Here is a 25,039-nt window from a genome sequence, read left to right on the forward strand (position 1 = left end):
ACTTTACTACTACTTTACTAAAGCAATGTTGCTCTCCAGCCCACAGCAATTTATCATGCACAGTGAATGTTCTTCTCATAAAGGCTTTGAATCTTTAGCACATCAGGCTTCTGCCTTTCTAATCAAAGTTGATCCTTGTTAGTTCCATATGTAGCTGTGAGCATCAGTTTTTTAAGACTTCTCTCCTGGTATATTTGGTACCTTTTCATAAAGGTGATGAGAGTTTCTTCCCTTCATCAGTTCATACTTCAAACTATGCCGTCACATGATGACCTTTCATGTGTAGTGCCCTCCTTTCCCACTACCACCTCAACAAATATCTTGCAGAACACTTTTATCTTTTGTCAAAGGCCTAAGTTTATTTGAACTTAGTTCCATTGTCTGTGTCTTTACCGGCTCTTGTCTTGTCTTTCTTGCTCTCTCTTTCAGAGGATAAAGTATGGACAACTGTGTACCATGATCTGCAAGTGCAGACTTCTGTGGGAGGCAACAGCCCGGAGAAGTTATCTGTGCTGCAGCTTAACTACAGTGCCACAATGGACCAGATTTCTGCCATTACCAGTAGTGCTGAATACTGTGAGCAGTTTATCTCCTATTCTTGCAAAATGTCCCGGCTGCTGAATACACCAGGTAGGCTGAGAATGGGATATCCATTAAATACAGTGTTAACGAGCTTTAACTCAACAATTTAACAGTTATTGCTGTTAGGTAAGTCCATTCATTGAACACACGTCTTTGTTCTCCTTTGTTCAAGTTGACAAAGAGGGTGAAAATACAGAAGATATTATTTTCTTAAGAAATTTGCCTGTTTGCTCACTACTAAAACGATTGGTATTGCACCAAGTGTTTGTGTGTTCTCCTCTCAGATCTGTTGCTCCTTGAAGCAGGTGGCATTCAGTAAACACAGTAAGTTTTAAAGTCTAATCAATAGAGGCATTGAAAAATTGCTTTGAACTTTATCCTGTTTTTCTGGTTGTCAGCTTTCATATGCTACAGTCAGCAAGGGCACTGGTTGAATGAAGGTTAAAATTTTTCCACTAACACTTTTGAAGCAGTTTCTTAAATGCAGAGCATTTGTGGGTAATCAGATGCCTTCTACATTGTAGAGAATGGCATGGTCAGTAATGCAATTTTGTGAGAAATTATATGCTATTACCTACAAGTAGATTAAGTGTAAGATTCTTCTTTTGCTGTGTAGTTTTACTGGACCCTTTCTGTATGTGACTCCTCAACAAATGTTACTGTAACCAATAAAGACAAAAGTATCAGTTGTTCCAGAATTAGCACACAAAGAAGGAATTATATTTTACAAGCTCTATTAATATGTAGCAAGTACTTTATATATGTCCTAATTGTGTATGATAGATTTTGATGTTGAATAAATCTTAATGGTACTTAGGGAAGACTAGTTTATAAGTGGAAACATATAACATATTTTTGTGATTGTGAACTGAGTTTATTGTGATAAGAGCAATTCAAATGTATTTCAGACTAATTTAGTGGCTGCATTCTTACACTGTTATACTTTATGTTACTTTCCCTCATAAATTTTTTTTTTATATTTTCTTATGGTGCTGTAGATAAGTATTCATTTGGAATGAATGTGTATCTTATTCTTATTTCCATAAGCATTCCATTAGTTAATAGACACAGTAATGCTTGTTACTCCTCTCGATCCTCCCTGCTGTTTTTTAACTATTTCTAATACATGGTTTGTCTCTGTTGCTGTTATTTTGCTTAATTTAGCGTAGCACAGAGACCCTGCAATGTGGAAAATTATTTTTTCCTTCTTGAGCCTTAATGTACAGGATCCTGAATCATGTTCATAACTAGAGGTGTTCTAATTAGATTCTGCTGATAGATACAAGCTCCCTGCTTGCATATGCTTCAGAAAAGTTGTATATGAATGCAGCTTTGGCAAGTATTTAGAAGGCAAATTTATTTGGTCATAGAGCTGGAGATATTGTGCTTAGAAAGCTCATAGTTTGAACAGAGTGCAGTGTTAGATTCTTCTTCTTGATATGTATAAGACTATTATTTCAATTTGTACTTGTTAATATATGTTTATATTATAATACATATATGCTATAATTGCAGGTGTTTACCCTAGCTTCTAGATTTAAAGGACAATTAAGCAGCACAAAAAATAATAACCTGCTGATTGCTATTTTTAAGGAACAAGCAGTTCCAAATACTAAATTTTTAAGGTTCTTAGAAAATTTTGAGCATACTTTGCAGGTATCCCCTTCTTCAGTTTTCATCTTTTATATGGAAAAATAATTTCTCTTAGAAATTTTTATAAGCCTTTTTTTTTGTCTGGAAGGTGAGTTTCAACAGATTTTCTGTAATGTGGGTTTGGGGTTTTTTTTTGCCTTTTAAGCAAGAGAAAGAAGCATCAAAGATTATTTTTACCTAGACAGTAACAAAAAATCACACTGCAGTGTTTGCATAACACCTGTAGTGGTTTGTACACATAGAACAACAGTGATTTGTGTGTTAGTGGGAAAGAAGCCAATACATTTTCTTTCTATGGGCTTTTGGCTTCAGTGTATGGTTTCTAAACTAAGGAAATAATTTTTCATACCTTTCTCTGTTCTGGAGGATTGCCATATTTGCTGAATATATTTTGACACCCTATTCATCTCACAGCACAGCTCAAAGCACTCATGTGGCATCTTCCACCACTGAGCTTTGTATATAAATCATTGCAGTACAGTTCCCACACAAAGAAATTAAAGGAAAAAAAGTAGAAGAAATAAAAAGATTTTGTATTTCCCAGGAAGTGAGAAAAGTGCTGGTGGTATTGTAGTGAATATTAACATCATGGGATCAGGATAGTGTTTGTGGCCTTGACTTTTCCACATACACATTTCACATGTTTTAAATCTATTTAGGATAGAAAGATCCTTTTGTTTTAAAGTGCATCAAAGAGAACTGAGAAGACGGAGAAGATAAGGAATTCAGCTTTTTCAGTTTTTGTCTCCTGTGAATCCTGTCACTTTACAACATGGTTCCTTCCCAGGGAGAAATTGCTCAGTTAACATATTTAAACAAATCACGAATCCAGCTGTTTATTTATCTATTAATGACAGGTAATTATTAGCTGTAAGTAGACTACAGCTTTTGCTGCTTTATGTTGTGGTGTTTCCTGACAAGGTAGAGATATGTAAAATTCCACAGATTCTGCTGCTAATAATAGCTTAAATAACATTTTTAGTATGAAACAGAAACTACATCAAAATTCTGTGTTTGAGAAAAGCCTTCATATTGATAAGCCCGTTTCATTGTGAGGTTTTTTTGGCTGCAGGCACAGCACTCAAAGAGTTCTCATTGTCCTGTGATTTCAGAGGGATATATGAAAATTTGTGCAAACTAAGAATTCTTATTCTTCTGTTATGAGTTTTAGACTTAAAGACTTTTGTTTCATGTCCATGTCTTTTTTTCTTAATATGAGTTTTCATCCAAGCAAAGTAACATCCACATCCTAGCTTAAAATCATTGATGGTAAGAGGGATTGGGAGTGATTTTACAGGTAATAATGCCACTGCCTTTCTACTTAGTCTGAGGGAAGATAGTAATAAGTTCCATGTAAATGAAGTCATAAGTGACTTCTGAAAACGTACCTAGGGATCTCATAAGGCTCCAGGAAAATTCAGGTTTGAAGGTACTGCAGAAGGTCATCTGGTTCAATTTTCTGCTCAAAGCTGAATGAACAGTCCTTGTCTAGTAATCAGCAAAAGCTATCTGGAAATGCAATCTTCTGTCTTTTCTGTTTTGGCTTTGGGGTTTTTTGGCTTGAACTTCCAGCCCAATATATTATGAATTATGTTCAAACCTATGGGTCTGTTTCAAAGCCTCACTAAAGATTATTCAAAAAACAAAATTAGTCAAAATAACTTGGTGACTTTCTTAAGGAAGTACAAAACCAGACACCTCTGCTGAAAAAACACTATGTTATCCAAAGAAACAGTAAAATTATGGGTACACCATAAATTTCTGAGGAAACAGTTTTCAAGCAGGGATCCTGCAGTAGCTGCTGTTATCTCACAGCCTTTATGCTCCTGACTTTGGTATAGATTTGCTGTGAATATTGCAGGTTTTGCTGTTGTTTTTTGGTTTTGGTTTTTTGTGTCAGCATGAGATTGATGCTTCTTATTGTCTATTTAGATATGCTTTTTTAGAATAGTAATTTCTTTATGAGTATGCAGCTATGATCATGATAGAGGCTTAATCTTGGCAATTCAAATAACTATGGAAGCTAATAAATGATTGAAATAGTAAGTTCATGGATCATAATTGCAGCGTAATAACATAAATATATGTAAATTTGAAAAAAAAACAAAGTGTAGATTTTTGGGGGTTGTTTTTCTCTTTTACAATTGCATTTCTCATATCCTCTTTTCTGCTTGTTCCCTTGGAAACATCTATTTTGAGAGGATAATAATATGTTTAGTACTCAGGACATGCAGAAAGCTGTCTGGTTTTGGGGTTCTTGATGCCTATATACTTTCCAGTTGATATGGGAGGTGATAGGACATTTCCCTTATTTGCAGAGGAGCCTGGATGTGGAAGAAAGTCCTTTTGTGCCCACTGGTTAACAAGGGGGAAAGAGGCAGTGCAATATATAGTACCAATTTGCTCTTATAGAAAGAAGCTTCCCTTCTTTGCTGTAGAAACAAAATTAGACAGCAGTGATACCAAATGCTCAAAGAATGCAAAACATTAGTTAATAAGATTGTACACCTTCATCCACTTTTTTCAAGAGACTTCCTAATAATACCCATTTGTGACTTTCTTGGTATGAAATTTTCCATGAGCCATTGATTTTTGCCTGGGAAAAAGGGAGGGAACTGCATGCTGATCCTGCCTTCCTTCCTCTCACCCTGGGAATGAAACCCTGAAGGGAGAAGGGCTGCTGTATTCCCAGTATCTGTGTCTGCCATTTCCCAGAGCTATAGGAACTGTAACAAATAATCAGAGAGTGGGTACTAAAAGCATAGATACAGAGAGCAGAGCAAGATCTGTTGGTGTTTTGTTCCAATTTTTATTCCTATTCACTGTGCCTGCAGGCAGCATATGAAAAACATATAGCAGAGTTATTGCAGTACATGAATTACTGTTTCATGCCTTGTTGTCTCTGGAGAAAATGAGACAACAGCTTCATGAATTTAGGAGCTAAACAGGTGAAATAGAAAACTTAATTTGAGGTTTGGTTGTTTCAGTTACAATAAAGCAATCATAACACCAGTAGGAACTAAGATTAATGCACAGATTGAGATAAAAACAAAGTTTAAAATTGCAATACGCTATTTTTCCTCAGTAGCCATCCAAATCAGAACTTAATGAACTTATGAACTTTGCCATCACTACCCATTAAGTGATCTAGAGTGCTAGTTGCAGACATAATTCCTGCTTAACAAGAGTTTTTGGAAAAGAGTCTGAGGGAGGAATAGGATTTCTGCAGTACTACAGTGATGAATGGAAGTCTCTCTAAAACTTGCTCTGGCTTCATCATTCTGTTTTCAATCTTCTTCCAGAAGACATTCCCCTAAGCTGTCATGTATCTTGTCCAGCCTTAATAATATTGATTGACCCCTTCTTCTCAATGTTCTAGAAAAGCTGATTTCAACTTCCAGTAATTTTTAAAGCACAAGGATAGCAGAAATAATGACCTTGCTCCACTCTGATCTGCATGCTCTTGCCCTAGAAGTAGAAACCATTAGCTTTTGGGGATTTATTTTTCCATTAGTCATCATTATGCTGCCATACAACAGAAGCACAAAATAATTCATATGCTAAATGTTTCTCACAAAATACGCATCAGTCCTCCTAGGTAAATGGTAAACAAATAAATTATTATCTTGAGGGCATTTTTTTCCAGACAGTTGTTAATACAACCTTCTCTGGTTTGCTCTGCCCCTTTGCTTATCTCTTACCAATTTCTTTGCAGTTTTTTGGTACTGTAATCACAGTCTCCAAATTTTACTCAATCTTCATCATTCTTTTAGCTGGTGAAATATTTATGCTAATTTTCCAAGTTTTCATTGCTGTTCTGTAGGAATTAGATTTAATCCAGTATCACTAAAGTGGAAAAGGATATGTGTTGCTTTGGTGTTTGTTAGAAATAGCAGTAGCTGACAGGAGCCTTGTGAATATTAGAAAGCCTCTATCAAAAATGTAACTGCAGTGCAGTGAACTCTAGGGGTTTTTTTTTGCTATGCCTTTTAAATAAAAAGTTATGCATATGAGTTTTAACTTTGCAGTTCTAGCAGAATGTTCCAAACCAATTGTTTCTCATACCCTCTTTCTGTGTGAATGTGATCTACCTATTATGGGAAAAGATTCATTATCGTTACTTCTTAAAAGAAAATTAGAGAAAGTCAATACTTTCCCCACTGCTTTTATTGCATCATGTTTTATAAAAGTTGTTTAAACTGTTCATGGTTAATGTTTTCACAGAAATAATTACAGACACTGCTTCTTCACAAACACAGGTTGTTTTGGGGAAAAGTTATCCTTCCTGGTGAATGACCAAAACAGATTAGTTTATTAATTTCTCAGACAAAATGGATCTGGGTGGTGCATCATTGTGTGTCTTGTCAAGAATTTCTCCCTACCCATATCCTAAATGCATTTGCAGTGCTCTGAGTATATTTTCCTATGCAAATCTGCAGTAAAAATATCCAGTTTCTTTCTTCACTCCCATTCCTGAAATGAATGTGTCAGAAAGAACTGTATGAATAATTCATCTATACATACAGAGCTAAACTGGCATTTTCTAGTGCATAAAACAGAGCTCCATCCCCTATTGTGTTATGATCTTCTCTTGTTCTCTTCTTCATTAATTGCCCAGTGTTTTGCATCATAAGATAACAAGGGTTCAACTATTACTATAACATTGCCTGCCCTGTTTTCATGGGTGAGGCAATACTGTTTGATTTCTTGAGGCTGGCACTTTTACCCTTCTTCTGAAGGTTAGAGTAAGGCTTTCCTACATTTTACCCTGACAGTCTGGGGCACTGAGCTATAACTTGTGTATTTGGAAAGATTTCTACCTGTTTAAACAGCCATCAGTTAATGTCTGGAACTGCTTTGTAACAATTGTTTTTTGTTGTTAGTAATGTTGCCAGATCCCACTCTTGATATGGTACAGGCTTTTCCTTGTGAGTTCAGGTAAACCTCTGGAACACAGCAAATGCATACAAACAGAATATGGAGAATGCATATGGTATGATTATTAATATATGTGTGACTATTTGAGGTATGAACTGCCCCGGACTTTTTCCAGGAGTATTTTTTTTACTGTACTTTTCATGTATTTATGCTAGATGTTATTTATCAACTCAGTCTATTAAAATGTTTTTTCTGGATTGTATCTGAAACAGAACGCCTGAAATACTTTTCCCTTTTCACCTTGTGAGTAATCCACATGGATATTCTCTACTTTTCCATGTTTTCTTTGTAATGTACATTCTCTCCATGAATCACAATGACTACATACACAGTCTGCATATATTTGTGACTGATAAAACAATGCCAACACTGCCTGGGTGTATATGAAGACAGCAATAGGGTTTACTAAAGCTTAAAGGGAGTGTGAGAAAAGTACAGCCTGTTATAATATCAGGTTCATGCAGCATCATTGCTGCTATAATCTGGGGGAGGAGAGTTCATTGTCCTCTTGAACTTTCATGCCTGTAGGTGCCTGTTGCACATGCCATAGGTACCTGCAGATTTCTTGGTGGAGATCTGTATCCATATAGGTGTTTATACAAAAAGAAATTATCTCCTTCTTTTTAGAAGGAATAACTTCAACAAGATCCTTTTCCTTTTGAAATATTTTGTTATGTGAGATTAGTCAATGTGAGAAGACAAAAAAGCTTAATTTTCCTCTGATTTTCCATAAGATAGACACTTTACTGAAAAGACATATGGACAATAAATTCTGCTTTCAGGAAATTTTTGTTGCCAGTCAAAATGATTCATGATCACTTCCTAAGATTCATAGAATAAGTGGGAAAGATGTTTCATTTGATTAATAGGATTTATTGATTAAAAAATCAATAACAATATTTTCTGGAAAAGTGGATCTGCAGATTTAAAAAAAAAAAAAAAAAGAAGATGAAATTTCAGCCACTTCTACTAGCTGAAATTAAACTTTGAATATAGGCATTTGTTGTCTGGTGCAATGGTAAAGATAAAGCTGCTAACAAGATGCGAAAGATTGACATGCAGTCCAGCTTCTCAGAAGCAGCAGCTAAAGATTTGGAAGCAGTTACCAATTTAGCAGCTGAACTATAATAATTTTCAGAAAGCAGCAGTAAGTTTGTGCTTGCTGCTGTCTCAGTTACCATAGAAAGGACCTATTTTACTCATTTCTTCTGGACGTGTACTTTGGTAGTCAGCATGGACTCTGTAAAGCAAATATATTTTCCACAGCTAATAGTGGGGTTTCACCTACAACATTTTAAGATCCTGTGCATTGACACACCAGCAACAATGATGCTTTGTGTAAACTATGGATGTCTAATTAGATACATGTTACTTAGAGGATAGATCTTACTAATTCATGAACTTAAGATATATTTGATATCTGTCAAGCTATTTTAAAAATTACCTAGCATTTCCATAGATTCATGGCTATAATGAGTGTATTGTATCAAGGTTAAATTGCATTCACAGAAATATTTGTATTTTGGAACATTATGTATCATTTAAGGGAATCTTTTCTTCCACCACCTTAAGAATACATAATCTGCTTTCTGCTAGCATTGGTCCATCTCAAAACTTCTTTTAACTTTTTTTTCTCTTTTCACTACTCATTCCTCTTTGATGTCTCTTTCTGTCTCTACCTCTGATATTTGTAACATAATCTGATTTAATATACGCTTTTGTAAGATCTTAATAGTATTTACAGTAGTGCTACTGTTGAATGACACAGGAGTAAGAGATCAAAGCTTCCCTTCTTTTTTAATCATCTGTGCCCTATGGCATGGACTTAGTTTTTATCATTTTGGGTTTTTTTGCAAAGCACTATGTCAAGTAGCAAGAATGTTTGTAAGAGATACTGAACCAATTTCTTTTTTGGAAAACCTGGAATTGCAAACTGGAACAAAAAAATTGTGAACATATAAGATAATCCATGTGTGATGATGCTCTTTGCCATTATGCCAATTTTTTCACCTACAAATAACAAAATCTCAAAATTTTAGGGATTTTTGGTTTGTTTGAATTTGATTTTGTTTGTTTAAAATTTTCTGTGTAGTGTCTTGGAATGCAGCAGTACTGAGGAACTGAGATGTTTGCTGGCCATGGTTTAGTGCTCAGTGCAGATCAACCTTTACCATGCTAAGCAAAGGGCAAACTACTCTTGCTGAACCAAAATATCTTGACCCTTGCTCTGATTAATACTGCACCTTGATTTTTGGCCTAATGACAAGTTCTGTTGTTCACAATCACGTTCCAGTACAAGATTTAACTTTATTCAAGGTAGTACAACCATATGAACAAATGTTCAGAGAAAGAGAAAAAAGGCTCGATAGTTTTTTGAATGTTGTGCTATCTTCGGTAATCTTTTCATTATATACCTATTAATCAAGAATTCACTGTATATCTATATTTCAAGAACAAGCATACAAAAAATTTCCTCTCAATTCAGTGTATTAAAGGATCATTTTTCTCTGACTCCCAAGCTTTATAATCCTTGCTAGGAGTTATGACTGAAGGATGATAATAGAATAGCTTCTCATCTCTGCAATGACTGAAAAATTGCAATGCTTTCATGCTAACAAAATCATGAAAAAATAAGTTGAGCAGGATCAAAACAAATTTTAAAATTACTTCTGTCACACTTCAGGATATTCTTTGAGATTTCTCTCAGATTAATTTTACTGCAACACTAATGGAAGAAACATGGACCTTACTGAAATCCTGTCTTCTATATTAAGACTGATTATTAACAACAATTCACTGGACTAGGGTGATGAGCATCTTCTTGCTGCTATTTTATTCCCAGTGCCTCTGCACTTCATCAGTAAAGTTGGTGGCATCTTCAAGTTGTCATTTTCGGGTTTATAAGTCTCCCTGCTCTCTTGTTAATTTTAAAAAGTGTTTTGATTCATAAAATATTTTGATTTCAAATAAAAGGAGTTCTCAAGTATCAGGCATATGGCACTAGGTTTGATCTGTCTGTAAACTCAGGCAGAGTAACACTGACAGCAAGGAACATTTATATTGCTTCTCGGAGCCTTGCTCTCCAATTACATCTTGCAGATGCCCTGAGCAACCTGAACACCTCGTTTCCTGCCCGTTTGAATATCCTTCCAAGGCAAATGGGTGGGCATTGGTAGGCAGGCAGGCATAACAATTATTATAGATTCTCTAATGAGAATTAAAGAAGGACCAAAGTGGAAAAGCACTCCAGAAAGTACCTTACCTTTGCAGTCCAGGGCTCCTGGGACTTGCATGCCCTGGAGCACTGGGGCAGGACACAAGGAGCTCTTAGCTCAATTCAGCTCTGCTGAAAGAAAATACAAGCCCCCTCTAAAGCCACAGAAGATTTCTTTGCATTGTACAACAGGTTTGGCAGATAGAAAATGGCATACATGAGTGCATTCTCTCTCTCATATGCACGTCTTGGCATGATTCTTGGCAGAAGAATGTATTTCACTTTGCAGAAGCTTTTATTAAAATCACTTGCAATCCCGCAATCTGAAGGAATAGCTTTATTTCTTTGCAAGTCACAGAACATCTTGAGAGTGTATTCCTGGTTTAATAATTTATCCAAGACAGCAAGTAATAGCTTCCTTAGATTGGTTTCAAAGAGCAAATTCTGTAATTAATAAGAAGTTTCATTAATAAAGTTGAAGGAGAGTTACAGCAAGCAACTTTTTCTGTCTTTTCTATCTCTCTGGCTTTTAAATAACCCACTTTAGGGAATAATTCATTATTTAAGGAGAAACTTAAGAAAAAGTGATGGCTGGGATTACTGTAATTCTCGAAAAAGTAGAGCTCTGTTCTGTTGTGTATTTTCCTATGCAAAAATAATGTGACAAAATTTTGAAAAAAAATGTATCAAACTTGGTAATGACAGTGATTGCCAGAGAGGATACCTAAACCTGCACATCTGTGCATAGGGCTACAGAAATACACAATAATTAGCCAGAGTCTATTATTAAGAGTTTAATAATAAAATCCAAATGGGAATCTCCCAAAATTCCTCCTATATTAATGAAAATACTTGTAATATCTGTAATTATCTACAGTAAAACAACCATAACCTGCAACAAAAATGTGTCAAATTTAAATGCAGATTACAGTCCTGTGATTATCAACACCACAAATTGCTGTTTATTTCTGCTGATTTAGTTTTACTGAAATATAGATATTTGCAAAAATAGATCATTTTAACATTGAAGAGAAATTATTTTTCTGTTGCCACATTGTGTGATGCTCTTTCTATAAACTTAATGTAATAAATTTATTTCATGCTTTATCCCTCATAGCTTGGTACTCTATTTTACTCATACACTTTACTATTATTAGGATTTTCAAACAGTTTAGAATGCAATTTCTTTTATATATCTATTTTGGAAAAAGTTGTTCAAATATATCTAAGAGTTATCACTTCTTAAATGCAGGCATGTCAGAAGGTCAAGAATATTCAAAATATTCACAATATACAGTCTAAATTTTCAACTCTAGATGAGCATTTTAATAATAACTTTGTAAAAAAAGAGTAAAAACTATATTGATGCATAGCTTCAATACTAATGTATAGTTTCAATACTGTGGAATTTGGAAGCTGCTTGGGAAGAGGGTAATAGTGCAATTTCTAGGAGATGATGGAGAATTCAAATCATTGTGTCTATAGTAGATGAAAGCTTTCTGGAAGCCAGTGAAAATATACTGAGGGGATCCTTGTTGACCTTAATTTCTTTGTTCTCAAATTGGAGTTAGTTTACTTGGAACTATCGTACTAATACTAGCTTGGCTTGGGGAAGTGAAGATTAGTGCCATGGAAGGACTGTAGAAAGTGTGGAGGTGGTGCAGAATAATAAAAATATGGAGTATTAAAAATGGTTGGATAGCTTCATGCAGTTGGAAAAATTCAACAGTACTTCAAAGTTCTAAGTTGAATAAAGTCATATCTAGTGTAACTTCCTTGAGGTCAGTAGAATACTGAAAATTCAATTTGCCACACAAGCTGCTTTCAGGTTTTGAATAACTTTAATGGGATTTGCTGTGTTTTAAAAATGAAGCTTTTTGAGAATGCAGAGGAAGCTGTAGGCCAAAAAATAACAAAATTACTTTGAGTGTCTGGACATGTCCTGGACAGTGAGGGAAAAAACAGCTGCTGCTGCTTTCATTCAAAAACATTTTAGAACTAAGTGCTTTCCAGTTTCATAAAAAACATCACAGGATTTTTATGGTACATTAAATCCACATTTGCTTTGATGAACATAGGACTTTTAGAAATATGTCCTAATCTAAAGTGGCTTTGAAATTGAACTGGCCCCTTAAAGGGCTATCAACTCTTGAATTCTGCTTTTAGGATGCACTAAAATTCTCTTCATAAGCTCTTGTGTTCAGTACACTTTTCACTCTCTGATACAAAATTATATAAATAAAAGTTAAAAAGGAATCACAGTCCAAGAAGTTCCTTTCCTAGAGTCTCTTTAGAAGATTCAACCAAGTGCATCTCATCAATTTAAGTATTAACTCTAACTTAAATAGGTGTTCCAATTTAATTCAAAACCTGTGACTGAAGAACATAAAGAAGCTGAAAGGTTTGCATCACAAATGCTTTTAATAATTGAAAACTAGTATTTTTAGAAAATTTTGAAAATATTGAAATGCAGAGATCTACAATTGGGTCTGACCATTTTGGATCCCACAAAAAACAGTAGTGATTGAAAATTGTGTTTACTGTGTGGCTGCTCTGCTACCAAGATAAAATGAAAGTCTCAGTCTACTTTATCCTGTTCATGTGCTGAATGTAATATAAGCTTCACCTGGCACCTATCAGATGGCAAAGAGTCTCCTACAACAGCTGATATAGGGCTGTGGGAACAATTTATTTTTGCTTGTCTGACTGTGCGGGAGAATAAGAAAAACAGGACAAATATTTTTTTAAAATCTAATTTTAAAAGATCAGCTTTATCAGGTCAAGCTATTATATTATTTACATTTTACAAGTAATCACTATAAATTAATAACTACATTATTATTTGAAAATATAAAACAGTAATTCAGTTTTTATGGGTTCATTTTTCCTGAAGTTGTCTTTGATCTAAACAATGTGATGAGTTTGACACTGAAGTTTCTTTAGCTAAAAGCCATGTTTTCAGAAGGGAAAGATGTTTAGAACCAAAATTAATTTGTTCCAAGTTGCAGAGGTCAGACTTGTGCTGAGTTAGTACATTTGCATCTTTTCTACTTGATTTGTATTTATATTCAAGATGGACAACATTTATCAGAGTTATTAAAGAATCTAGTAATTTTTATTTTCATTTATTTTTATTAGGTTAATTGTCTGACGAAATTACTACAGTTATATTTTATTATATGATTTATACAGGATATTTCTGTCAATAAGACATACTGAAGTGTATCGTGTTTCAGAGGAAAATAACTTCCTGCATTGCACAACCACAATCATCCTCATCCTGCAGTTATCCAGAAGTACTGCTGTCATTTGATAGGGTTCTGGCTTTTTACACTAAATAAGAAAGAACAGATCTTGTTTATTTTCCAATTAATTGTCCTTTCATCAACTCTAATGGGAACTTGATTGACTTTTAAGGACTAGGGACTAAATTTTTTTTCCTTGAAACTTATTTTTCAAATTTGGAAATGGAAGTGATTTCATATCCTAGTATATGAAATAGGGATGAGAGGAAATCTGTTATTTTACTTGCTCAGATGTTTTGTGGATTTAGAAAAATATTTATTCTAAATATATTAGAAGAAATTAGGTAATATATTTCAATCTGGTCAGTACAATATTAAGTGTATGGTAGTCAAAATTATTCTTTCACATTACAGATATTTCAGTATATTTGTGTTATAGTATTTTTCCTTCCAATTTATTTATAGCATTTGTCTCCTTCGCTGTTTGAAATTACTGCTGGCCCACAACCACAGGTCAGCATACTTTGCCTGCAAATTGTTTTTTAAACAGTATTAAATATGGGGATTTACATCAGGAATGACTCTACACCTAGATAATTCCTCCATCCTGTCAGCTGTAAATAAGAACAGATATTAGGAAGGTGGCAATTTATGTTAATAACAGTGTGAAAAGCATTGCTACGATGCTCGTTATATGGGTTCATGCAAATGGTTGGTTGCTACTGAATTCTGCATTAACATGGAGCACATCCTCAGGTAATTTATGGGAAAATTACAAGATATGAAATACGAAGTGAAGCGACAATCAGTGAGCAATATCATTGCCTCAGATCAGTACACGATGGCAGAATGGCATTCATCTTTTCTTTGCAAAAGGAAAAGTCATGCTGTACAAAGAAAAAGGAATTGTGATACACATGATAGTGCTTAGAGATATAATTATGCTTTCCATAACCACTGCAGGTTTGGAGAATTATGTTTTTAAGGCGCATTAAAAAAAAAAATCAATTAAGTGTTTGAAACAAAGAATAAAAATATGATGGGGAAAAGTGAATATTCATGGAATCATGGAATCGTCATGCCTACAAACTCTGGGGTAGAGGAAGCAAACGTGCAACGTGATTTTCAAGTTAACTGTTGCTTGGAGAATGGCTGGGCAGTGGTCTGCCTGAATGGGATCAGGAGTGATTTCCTTTGCATTCCTTTTTTGCTTTCCCTTTCCTTCACTAAGCATAGTGTTTACCTTCCAGAAGGTGTTTGCCATCAGATTTGTCTGATTGTAGTATTCAGGCACATACTGAACTATTGGAGATAAGAAATAGCCATTGGTCCAAACCAAATACCCAGCTGAAGAATATATGTACAGCAACAGCCAAAACTGCAGCAAATCATTACCCAGAAAATAATTTAAAATTATTAGTCAACCCGATAACCCTACAAAACATAATATTCTCAATTATTTTTAATATTTAATAACTTGCTAATGCCATTATTATGAATTTTGAAAAAAATTATCATCAGATGAACTATTCACTTTAATTAAACTCATACAGTACCATTTCAGTTCTTCTGTCAGCATAATTAAATGTTTTGTTTCTCTTTTTCATATGGGCAATTCAGGAGGTAAAACTGTCTTAAAACAATTATAGATTAAATTTGCAGAATTGTTTCATTTTCCATATTGCAAGGATATGGAAGATCATGCAAAAGGCTTTCTGGTTTAGGATAGGGTTCTTTTGTTGAACTCAAGATCAAGCAAGACAGTTTATTGTTTCTGTTTTCAGCCTAATTTTAAAAATCTGCCAATCTTGACAAAGACATTTTTGTCCAGTTTGCATGCATTCAAAAATTCACTGAATATTTTATTGTCTCAGATCAATGCTTTTGCAGCTTTCCCATTTAGATTCCTTATGGTAGTACTGTATTTGTTTATATTCTTTTCTTCTTAAACATATTATATTGAAAAACAGATTGTTTTATTTACTTTGCTTGGTTGATCATGATAATAAAATATCTGAGGAAGAAAACTTCTGTGAAAATATCTGAATTTCAACTTTTCAATTACTTAATTACTTGGTTTCATAGGAAGACTGAAGGTCTCTCCATACTGATTGTGAAAACGGTGTTATATCTAATAACTTTAATTGGTTTCACTCAGGAGACACTAAGTTTATGGTAGCACAATATGCAAATTTTGGGGAGTGAAAATGCAACATATCAGAGTTATTCAAAGGTAGTAGGTATTCCTTTGTATAAATAGATGTTCTGCATCACTTGCTATTGTTGCCCTAGAAATACACACTAAAACTAAGTGTAGAAATATTCTAGTAAATTACTTAAGAACTGTTTAATGTAGAAGCTAATTACTTACTTTTAGTTATTTTTTGGGAGACTCTCAAGGATAAATTTTTAAACAACAGTCTTTCTGTTTTGAAAAGCAATAATCATGGCATTTAAGCTGAAAGGAAGATTGGTAACGTCATAAAAGAGCATTCTTCAAATAAATCATAAAAATACAACAAAATATTTGGAATTATAGATGGGGAAAAATCTGGTGATGTTATCAATGCTATTCTCAGAGTACTGGAAAGTAAAAGAGATGTTGAGGCAGCAGAGTCATTCATTATTGTGTTTCGTTCATATTTAAATTATCCATTCCTACTGGAAAACTATTCTAATTAGTACTGTAATTGTATTCTGCCTTAATTATTGTTGACTTAATTTGTCCTTTTTATTTTCTTTGTTTTTTGCACCCTCACTAATTAGCTATAGTTGTCAGTAGAGTGTAAATCCTTAAATATACTGAGATAGTTCTACCCTCATATACTTGCCCCAAGGAAATGGCAAAAAGGAGAGTCTAAGGATTTACATCTGTCTCATCTTAAGAGAAGGTATAGCTAAGGATAGAGTTCAATTTAAAAAACTACAGACTTTTACAACAAAACAGTGAACAACTAGGAAAATGTTAAAGTAAAAAATAGGGGAGGGCTAATGAATTAATATATAGAACTCTTATGGAACCACTTCTCCCAACAAGTAACATTAATATCTTTTCACCTCAGTTTATTGAGTAATATAATTTAATTTTTCATTGCATTTTCACTTTAGTGCATGGAGTGCTTGAACACCTCATACATAAGTCACATTGGTCATTTTGCCTTTTTGAGCCAAGTTTAGCTTTTCCATAGCTAATATTGAGGTGATAAGCTATGTTAAAGTATTCAGATGATAAGTTATGTTAAAATAAAACAGGAAAGTTTTCTGATGAAGAAGAGTAATACAGCTCCTGACTAGGGGATATACTCCCAACAATTTACTTCAGGTTTGCATTCTGCCCGTATTTTTCTTCACTTAAGTAATATTTATGGATTGTTGCTGATACCAGACTTTGATTCAAATGCTTGGAGGTTAAATTGTTGCTTCATGAACATCTTTTAGTGAGAAAGAAACTCCTAAGATGATTGTAACTCTTTCTTTTTTCCTTATTGCTGCTCTAGTAGTCTGGCTTACCTGACTTAATTGCTGTTATTTCTTGATTTCTGTTATTATTGTAACTGCCATTAATCCTTTATTTCTTTTGCTTCTACCACAGTTTGCAACATCTGTCATTGACTCTATATAATTACATAGTTTTGTCTTCATCTTGCTCTTTCTTGCTTAGAAGTTGTAACAAATGAAACTTGGGAGGGAGTGTTTCCACATCAGAAGATCCATAACAATGAGAGCTGGTTTTCTATCAGAAATGTTTCCTGTGATTAAGCATACTACTGCTTCATAGGAAGGCTTCTGAAAATGCTGCTGAAAAGAAGAATCTAAGAGTCTCCAGTTCAAGTCAAGGCTGGCTGAGACTTTGTCAAAGTCTCATCTTAAGATATTCTTTAATGGGCACAACATTTCATGTGCAATCCTCAGAGAGGAGAAATACTTTTATGGCAGTTGATAGGGCTATCTGGAGGAAGGCAGGTTGAATCCAACCCTGCTTTAATCAGCCACATGGGGAAAAGAGAGCAATTGACTCATTTGAGCATATTTTCTGCTAGAGGTCTCTGATCATAAATGGATTTCCAGAACGGCTTTTTGGGTCTGTGGTCCTTTTCTTGCACGCACTAATAAGTAGGATTTAATTTCCATTTGGGAAGGATAAGCCATCTAGAGGGACATGGAAGTCTTTGGACAAGCACCTTGAAGTACAAACACTTCTGTGATGTCTCCCAACTCTGGTCTCAGCTCTCACCACCTATGATCATTCAGTGAGGTCAGGAGTAATTTCCAATGACCATGTCATGTCTTTCACCAAGAAATTAGTTTCTTGGAAATAGACCACATAATCAAATTTGGTATCTGCTCTGGAACCTGGACTAATACCAAATTCTTCTGAGATAATAAAAAAAAAATACAGTGGAATAATTTGCCAAAGAGGATGTTAATCTTGCATATGCACTAGCTGTATGAAAATACTCTATCTAAATGTGATATAGGTGCTATATAAATTTCTACTCTTTTTCTGAATTCTATTTGATTATTTGAGTTGTTTATCTTATGGTAATGTTTCCTGTTAATGCTTCTGTGTGTGCATGGACAAATGTATTTGTAGAAGTTTATTTCCCTATTTATATTATACATATATTTCTAAAATAATATTTATAAGTTATACTTTAGAATTAATGAGTGGGATGCAGACTGCTTTTTCTGATTGAATAGTACACAGTGCTATTGAGTTATTTTGGAAGTAATTTTGAGAAGCTGATTGAGAGCTGTAGCCTGAATGCACAAAAAGAGCACGTGAAACTATAGATCATGGAAAAAAATTGCCTTAACCTTGCAGATCCATGAGTCACACTCATAAAAAATGTTGTAGTATTTATCTGCAAATAGACCAGTGAAGTTTTTATTGGGATATTCATAGCAAAATGAAAAAGGTATTAGCAGCGTTATTTTTCATACAGACTTAGCACTCCTGATGAAATGTCAAAGGTGATCCTCTTCATCTAACATCCTTTTTTATTTTGGCATGGGTTATGATAATGCTGCTCTGATACTCTTCTGTGTGCTTTCTTTAACAGAAGACAACAAATTGAATAGATGTACTCTTTCTAAAAGGGCTTCAAAATCAATGATTTTCTCTTCATGGGTAGTTCTATCCCCATCATTCTGTCTTTCCAGCTGGCTAATTTTTCTAAACAAATACCTATCACTCTGGACTATAAAGGGGAATAGAGTGAGGGTTGTTTGATAGTATGATGTTTTCACATCAAAATACAAGCAAATTGTCAGGAGTGTAGCATATGTAATTATAGATTTGATATTTCTGAAGAATTTATGGTACATTAACATTTTGCATGAAAGCCTATAATAAGAATATATACCAGTATAAGGGTGGTAAAGCTGAACCTATTCAGAAACATGAAGAGTGTGGATTTCTTTAAAATCCTTGTTTTTTGATTTTTGTCTTTTTATGAATTTTAAAATCTCTGGAGGAGGCATGTGGCCAAAATTTCTTGATTGCATGAATTGTAACTTAGTTTTATGCATTTTAAAGTCATTTGATCAAGAACATTTGTTGGTCTCTAGGATTGTTTGTCACCAAGTACATTGAATTATTAAATTCCTAATAAAATTAAAAGTGCATTGCAGCTGTGTGAAGCTATACAGACAGCTTGAAAGAATTTAGGTTTTGGATGAACACCATTAACTCCTTGAAGGACCATATTATCTGTCTGTAGTATGAAATGTCTCTCTGTGAGTTGTGTCCCTCAGGGGTTAAACATGCTGAATGCATTGTGCTAGAGCCAGTGCTGGGGATGTTTCCCAAAGTGATTAGGCTTAGCCTCTCACCACACACAGCTGAGTTTATTCAGCTGAGCCACCTAGAATTTTGGAAGGAAGCCAAAATAGTACTCTAGCTTTGCTCAGTTGTTTAGACAGTGAAGGTAGTGCTCAAACTGATTTTCATTCACCTCTGTCCTTCCAAGCGAAGATGTAAAGCTGTGCATGAAGAGTACTGTGAATGTTTCACCCTTCTGCACTCAGCACATAGGGTCAAATTTATTAAATTAAAGGTGTTATGTTAATTAATTCCTCATTGACATAATTTATTCTTTTCAGTACATGGTGAATGAATCATTATTTATATTTTCTTCTTTTTTTTTGTTCTCATGTACCTAAGAGTTCAGAATTCTCTACAATATTTAAAAGTGCTTGGTGTTGATGAAAGGGAAGAAAGAAAACAGCCTCAGCTAAATAGAACTGAGTGTATTGCTAACACAACTAGGCTGTTTGATGAAGTTCATTCATTATATATATAATTATATATATATATATTTATCATTCCTGATAATTATATATAATTTTTTTTCCTATTGAATAAGAAGCAAGCCACATACACCTTGATAAATCAAGAAATAAAAGCAGGTATCTAAGTCCAGAGTAGCAACCAGAGAGCAGAGGCAGAAGGAAAATAGTATTTGGCTTACTTATGCTTATTGAGTGGAAATACCTCTTTAAAGTAGTTCTCTATTAGTATCTGAAGCCAAACACATTTGCATACCAATCAGAAATCTTTATACTATTTCATTTCTCCTCTGAGAAGGTATTTTGTTTCATGATTTAAGGGAAATTACAGTTCAGATAAGGATCATTATTTCATTTGCAATCTTTTATAATAATTTGTCTGTGAAATTGTTTAAACCTTTCATCATCTAAGAAAAGATATGGTTTCTTTTATACAGAGATCTTCCTTTTCCTGTCATTTCAAGGATGGTTTACATCCTGGCTAGGGAGCTTGAATGTATAATGACTATAGACTAAATGCAGGAATTGGGTGACTGGGATTTCCACTTTTATCCCTGCTACATTGGTTCACAGTATGCTACTGGGTACCCATCATGGATTTTCCCTTTTTTTCCTCCATCTACAAGACTGAATTTGGTGAGATTGTACTCCTTAGAAACTTTTTTTTAAAATCTGTTATTAAAAAAACACACTATCTAATTATTAGTTTGATCAACATATTTCCAATGTGCTTTCTGTTAGTGTTTGTACTTCTATTATTGTGTTCACCTTCACTGCAGATCAGTCAAGATATCTCTAGTTGGCTGAGGCTCTCTGTTGTTGTATTTTTCACAGGAATGTCTTTCTTGTATTTTATTAGATAAACCACATTTCTGTCCAACACCCAGGTCATGGGACTGCCCTGCAGCGACTGGGGACATTCTACCCCACATTCCTTCTCTCATTTCTAGCCAACAACACTAGTGACAGCTCTCTGTCAAGATGCAAGGCAGTCCTTTCTTGCAGACTTGTTTGTTCTTATCAGGGAAATGTCATATAAAGTGCACCTTCCTAAGCTCATAGTTTCATGACTGGGAAAGAGTAGACTAACAACAGAGAGAGTTTGCAAATATCTGGACGTTTTTTGATTTTCATAGAATCATAGCATTATTTAGGTTGAAGCAGACCCTTAAGAGCACCAAGTGAGCACCATGTTGCTCCCAAAAAGGATTTTTCCTCCCGGGCACCCTGTTTACCAAACATTATGCTACAAGTAACTAAAATTCCTCAAGTTACTTTCCTGATAAACTAGTTATGAAGATCCAGACATTAGAGGAAATGTAGAAACAGCTTTAGAAGTAAATTATCTTCTCTCCAAACCATCAGCTATTGGTGGAATATTCAAAAACTTACTGGATGCATGTCATTTCTCATTAGACATCACCCTTTAGACAAAGTCAAAAAGCTTTAACCTCCATTTGGAAGGTGTAGGAAGAATCTAATTATTATATCCATTATATCTGTGTATAAACCAGATTAACAGCACCTTAAGCAATCCTGTGATTCTCATGATGGACACAAGCTAATTGAAGGCATTAGAGGCACTGTCTGTATCTGCATTGACATCTTCTGGAACAATGAATCTTGGAGACATCATTACCACTCTTTGACAGCAGCTATTTCTCTTCAGACAGAAGAGAAGTCAGGAACACAGAGGGGGCCTTTGTGTCTGTGTGTAATTTCAATCTGATTTTGTTCTTACATTTGTTATACATGTGCGTTGATATATTCCATTCCACTATTTTTTGTTTAAAATGGAGCATCTTCAGCTTGAATAATCTCCTCTTTAGCCTTGTGAGGCCTTTTTTACCCCAAATATAAACATTTGTTTTTATAGGTTAATGGCAGAGTGAGTTGACTACTATGGAAAATCGCAGTGATATTTTAATTGCTTCATGCAAACTTTTTTCTTTTTTTTCTTTTTTTTTTTTTTTAAGATATAGAAGAATCTTGTTTAAGCGGGGACCCCTTGGATGAGGACACGAGGCTTGACTCCATTTTTATCAGAAGAAGTAGTGCTTGTGTCATAGTAATTTGATATTTCCCAGAAAGCATATTACCAATTTATAGTGAAATAGACCTTGAGATCATACAGAAACAGCACACTTCTGCCATGAGGTAGGAGTTTGGTCATTTAAGTAGCATGAATAAAAGCTGTCAGCAGTTGTACTAGCTAAAGTAGAACTTACAGTCTGCTACATTATGTTGTAACATAGTGTAAGCATCATCTGTGGTTATGACTAAATATCCCACTGCTGTGCAGAAATACATAATCACTTTTATCACTTTCCACAGTTTTTTCCGAAACATCTGGTGTTACCCATTGCTATAGACCAGAGGAACAAACCATAGGGAGACCATTAAGTGGATTAACACAGCAGTTTCTGTCCTTTAGAAGGTCACATGCAGTATTCCATGCAGATATGCAGCCATATGTAAGGGATTTGAATCTTGCTTAATCATTTTGTTATAAATGTGCATGGAAAACATTTCTTGTGTGGGATTGGAGGCTTTCCAGATCTGAGCAGGTGACCGGTTGGATATACTTTTTCATCCTCTTTCCTTGTTACAGATGTTGTAGATAGTTCATGTTTGGATGATGAAGCATATGCATAAAGAAGGCCCAGAAGTAAACAAGGGGGTGGTTTGACATTATTATCATCTTTATTCAATATACCTTTTGGCTAAACTGAAGAGGAGGGTGAAAGATGTGAGGAGGATTTGGCTGTCTTCAGGCAGTTAAATACAAATAATTTCTCCTTAATTCTCATCTGCATGGTACAATTTGCATTTCAATTTTAATATTTTGGAGTGTAAAAGCATATTTAGGGAAATGGACTAATTAGTTCTCTGTAAACAGCCATATGCTGCCATTTTTATTAAATTTAAAGGGTGGCTAGAATGACAAAGATTTTATTACTCAAAAATAAAAGGACATAAATGCCCACCTGCAAGATATATCCATTTTTTTCTACTTTTGTAATACTGCTTCAATTGCACTCATTCCAAAGTTAGTTTTGAAAAATAAAGAAATGAGAAATTGCACATAAGGTAATCCTATGTCCTCTTACGAGGTGATGAATACCTCATAAATGCCTATCTGGAGCCAGGTTCTGTTTTCCTTACTTATAGCCATAAGTGTAAATAATTTTTGGCAGGAATACTCAAGGACTTTTGCAAGGAGTAGTAGAATTTAATATGCAGCAAGTATGCAGCAAGCTTCCTGTTGAATTTGCTCTTAAAGCAAGGTAAACGAGAACAGGTACTGGTGTGTACTCAGGTTAGTTGTATGTCAATTCCTCTGGAAGGGAAACTTGTGTTGGCTGAGGCTGAAATGCAAAAGTATTGCTCCTCCACCAAAAAAAAAAAAACAACAACAAAAAAAAACAAACACACAAAACAGAACGAACAAACAAACAAAAAAACCATTTGCATTAATTTGACAGTGCTGCATATCTGGAAAGTATTACCTCAACTATTAGTAAGAGCTTTCCTGGGAATAGCCTATGGAACTCTATCACCCAGTCCAGTCTGTGGACTATAAATCTGAAGGCTGTATGCAAGAGAGAGTGGCTGAATTTCTGGAGCTTCATGCAATGCTCTGTTTTTCTGAAAAATAAAATGATCATTATAATGAGGAGACTTCTACAGATGAGTCTTCAGAGATATTTCTTTCAGCTGGCTCAATGAACTTCATTCAGGCACAGAATGGTGCTGAATCTCTGCAGTAACCTTGAAATTCACTATTTTCTTAAAAGTTCATTATTATTTCAAAATCCAGCTACAAAAAGTATAACTACTCAATAAAACAATGAGACACATTAAAGTGACCCATTTGCATTGTCATTCATTATTTTATGAGCTATCCCTTTGAGTGATCACACTATAAAATGTTACTTAAAATACTGTCATGATTTAATATGTCAAAGTGTTTTCTATTATAACAGAAATGAAAAAGAGTTGCTTAAAAATCATCTTTACCATTTTTGACCTAGAAGAAAGAATGGAAATAGCTTCAGGCAGGGATTGTAATTTTTAGGGGAACCAATTTACAGCATGCTTTCAAATCAAGCTTGAGTTAGAACAGTGAGTAAATAGAGCAAACAAAGCAAAAATCAAGATTCTTTCTTGTTGTCTACAATACTGTATCTGGCAGTTTTGGTATCATCTATATGATACCATTCTGTAGGTGTCTGTAAAACCTGTTAATTTTTTTGTCATATCTTGTCCCTTAAAAGGAGATTTTAATATGCATATGAGATAAATTGAACCAGTTAGTAAAAGCTATTATTCTTGGAATATGAATGTGGCAGAAGAGATCCCTTAAATTATATAAGCTTTGAAAAGGTTATCATCTATCAGCATTTGGCATGTGGGCTTAACCTCCAATGTGTGATTGTCCATATATTTGGTCCATTTGAATGCTCCCAAGGTTCAATTACCACACTGGCCTCAGAAGGAAGTAGTCTAGTGCCCTTGTAGTTCAACAGCTTAAATGTGATATCCCATCTCAGCTGTCGTATAAGCTTTGAAAAGATTATCATCTATCAGCGTTTGGCATGTGGGCTTAACCTCCAAAAGATGTGATTGTCCATATATTTGGTCCATGTGAATGCTCCCAAGGTTCAATTACCGCACTGGCCTCAGAAAGAAGTTGTCCAGTGCCCTTGTAGTTCAACAGCTTAAATGTGATATCCCATCTCAGCTGTCCTAAATCATTCATCTTTTTGAGACTAGGACAAGAAAATATTTTTTATTGCCTAGCACAAAAATTTTCTCAGTTCTTAAAAGATTACCTTCCCATCCCTCTGTTTCACATTTCTTCGGTCTTTGTGAGACAGATTGGGCAAAAATCTGTAGCTTCCCATACTGGCTTTCTTGTTTATCATTATCATGCACTCATGATCCTGATCAGTTACTTTAAAACACCTATCATTGGTTTCGTAAGCATTTTGATATCACAAAGTATGCTTGGTACTTAACTATTCAGATCTACCCATCTGGTAGACTGAGGCATTCAGATAGATTAGGTGGATTTTAGTAAGATTAAAAAATCAAAATGTATAGCAAGTTTATT

At 34.6% G+C, this 25,039-nt stretch overlaps 1 protein-coding gene across 1 annotated transcript in view; it reads left to right on the top strand.

Annotated features, from left to right (window-relative positions):
* Positions 1 to 25,039, top strand: part of CNTNAP2 (contactin associated protein 2) — a 1,016,974-nt gene that overhangs the window by 709,361 nt on the left and 282,574 nt on the right. The window contains exon 13 of the mRNA XM_039715193.1: positions 430 to 630. Within this exon, the coding sequence (XP_039571127.1) occupies positions 430 to 630 (201 nt within the window). The remainder of the gene's footprint in view (positions 1 to 429; positions 631 to 25,039) is intronic.

The sequence above is a fragment of the Passer montanus genome, unplaced genomic scaffold (assembly GCF_014805655.1).
Source record: "Passer montanus isolate IOZ18808 unplaced genomic scaffold, ASM1480565v1 scaffold32, whole genome shotgun sequence".
Lineage (NCBI taxonomy): Eukaryota > Metazoa > Chordata > Aves > Passeriformes > Passeridae > Passer > Passer montanus.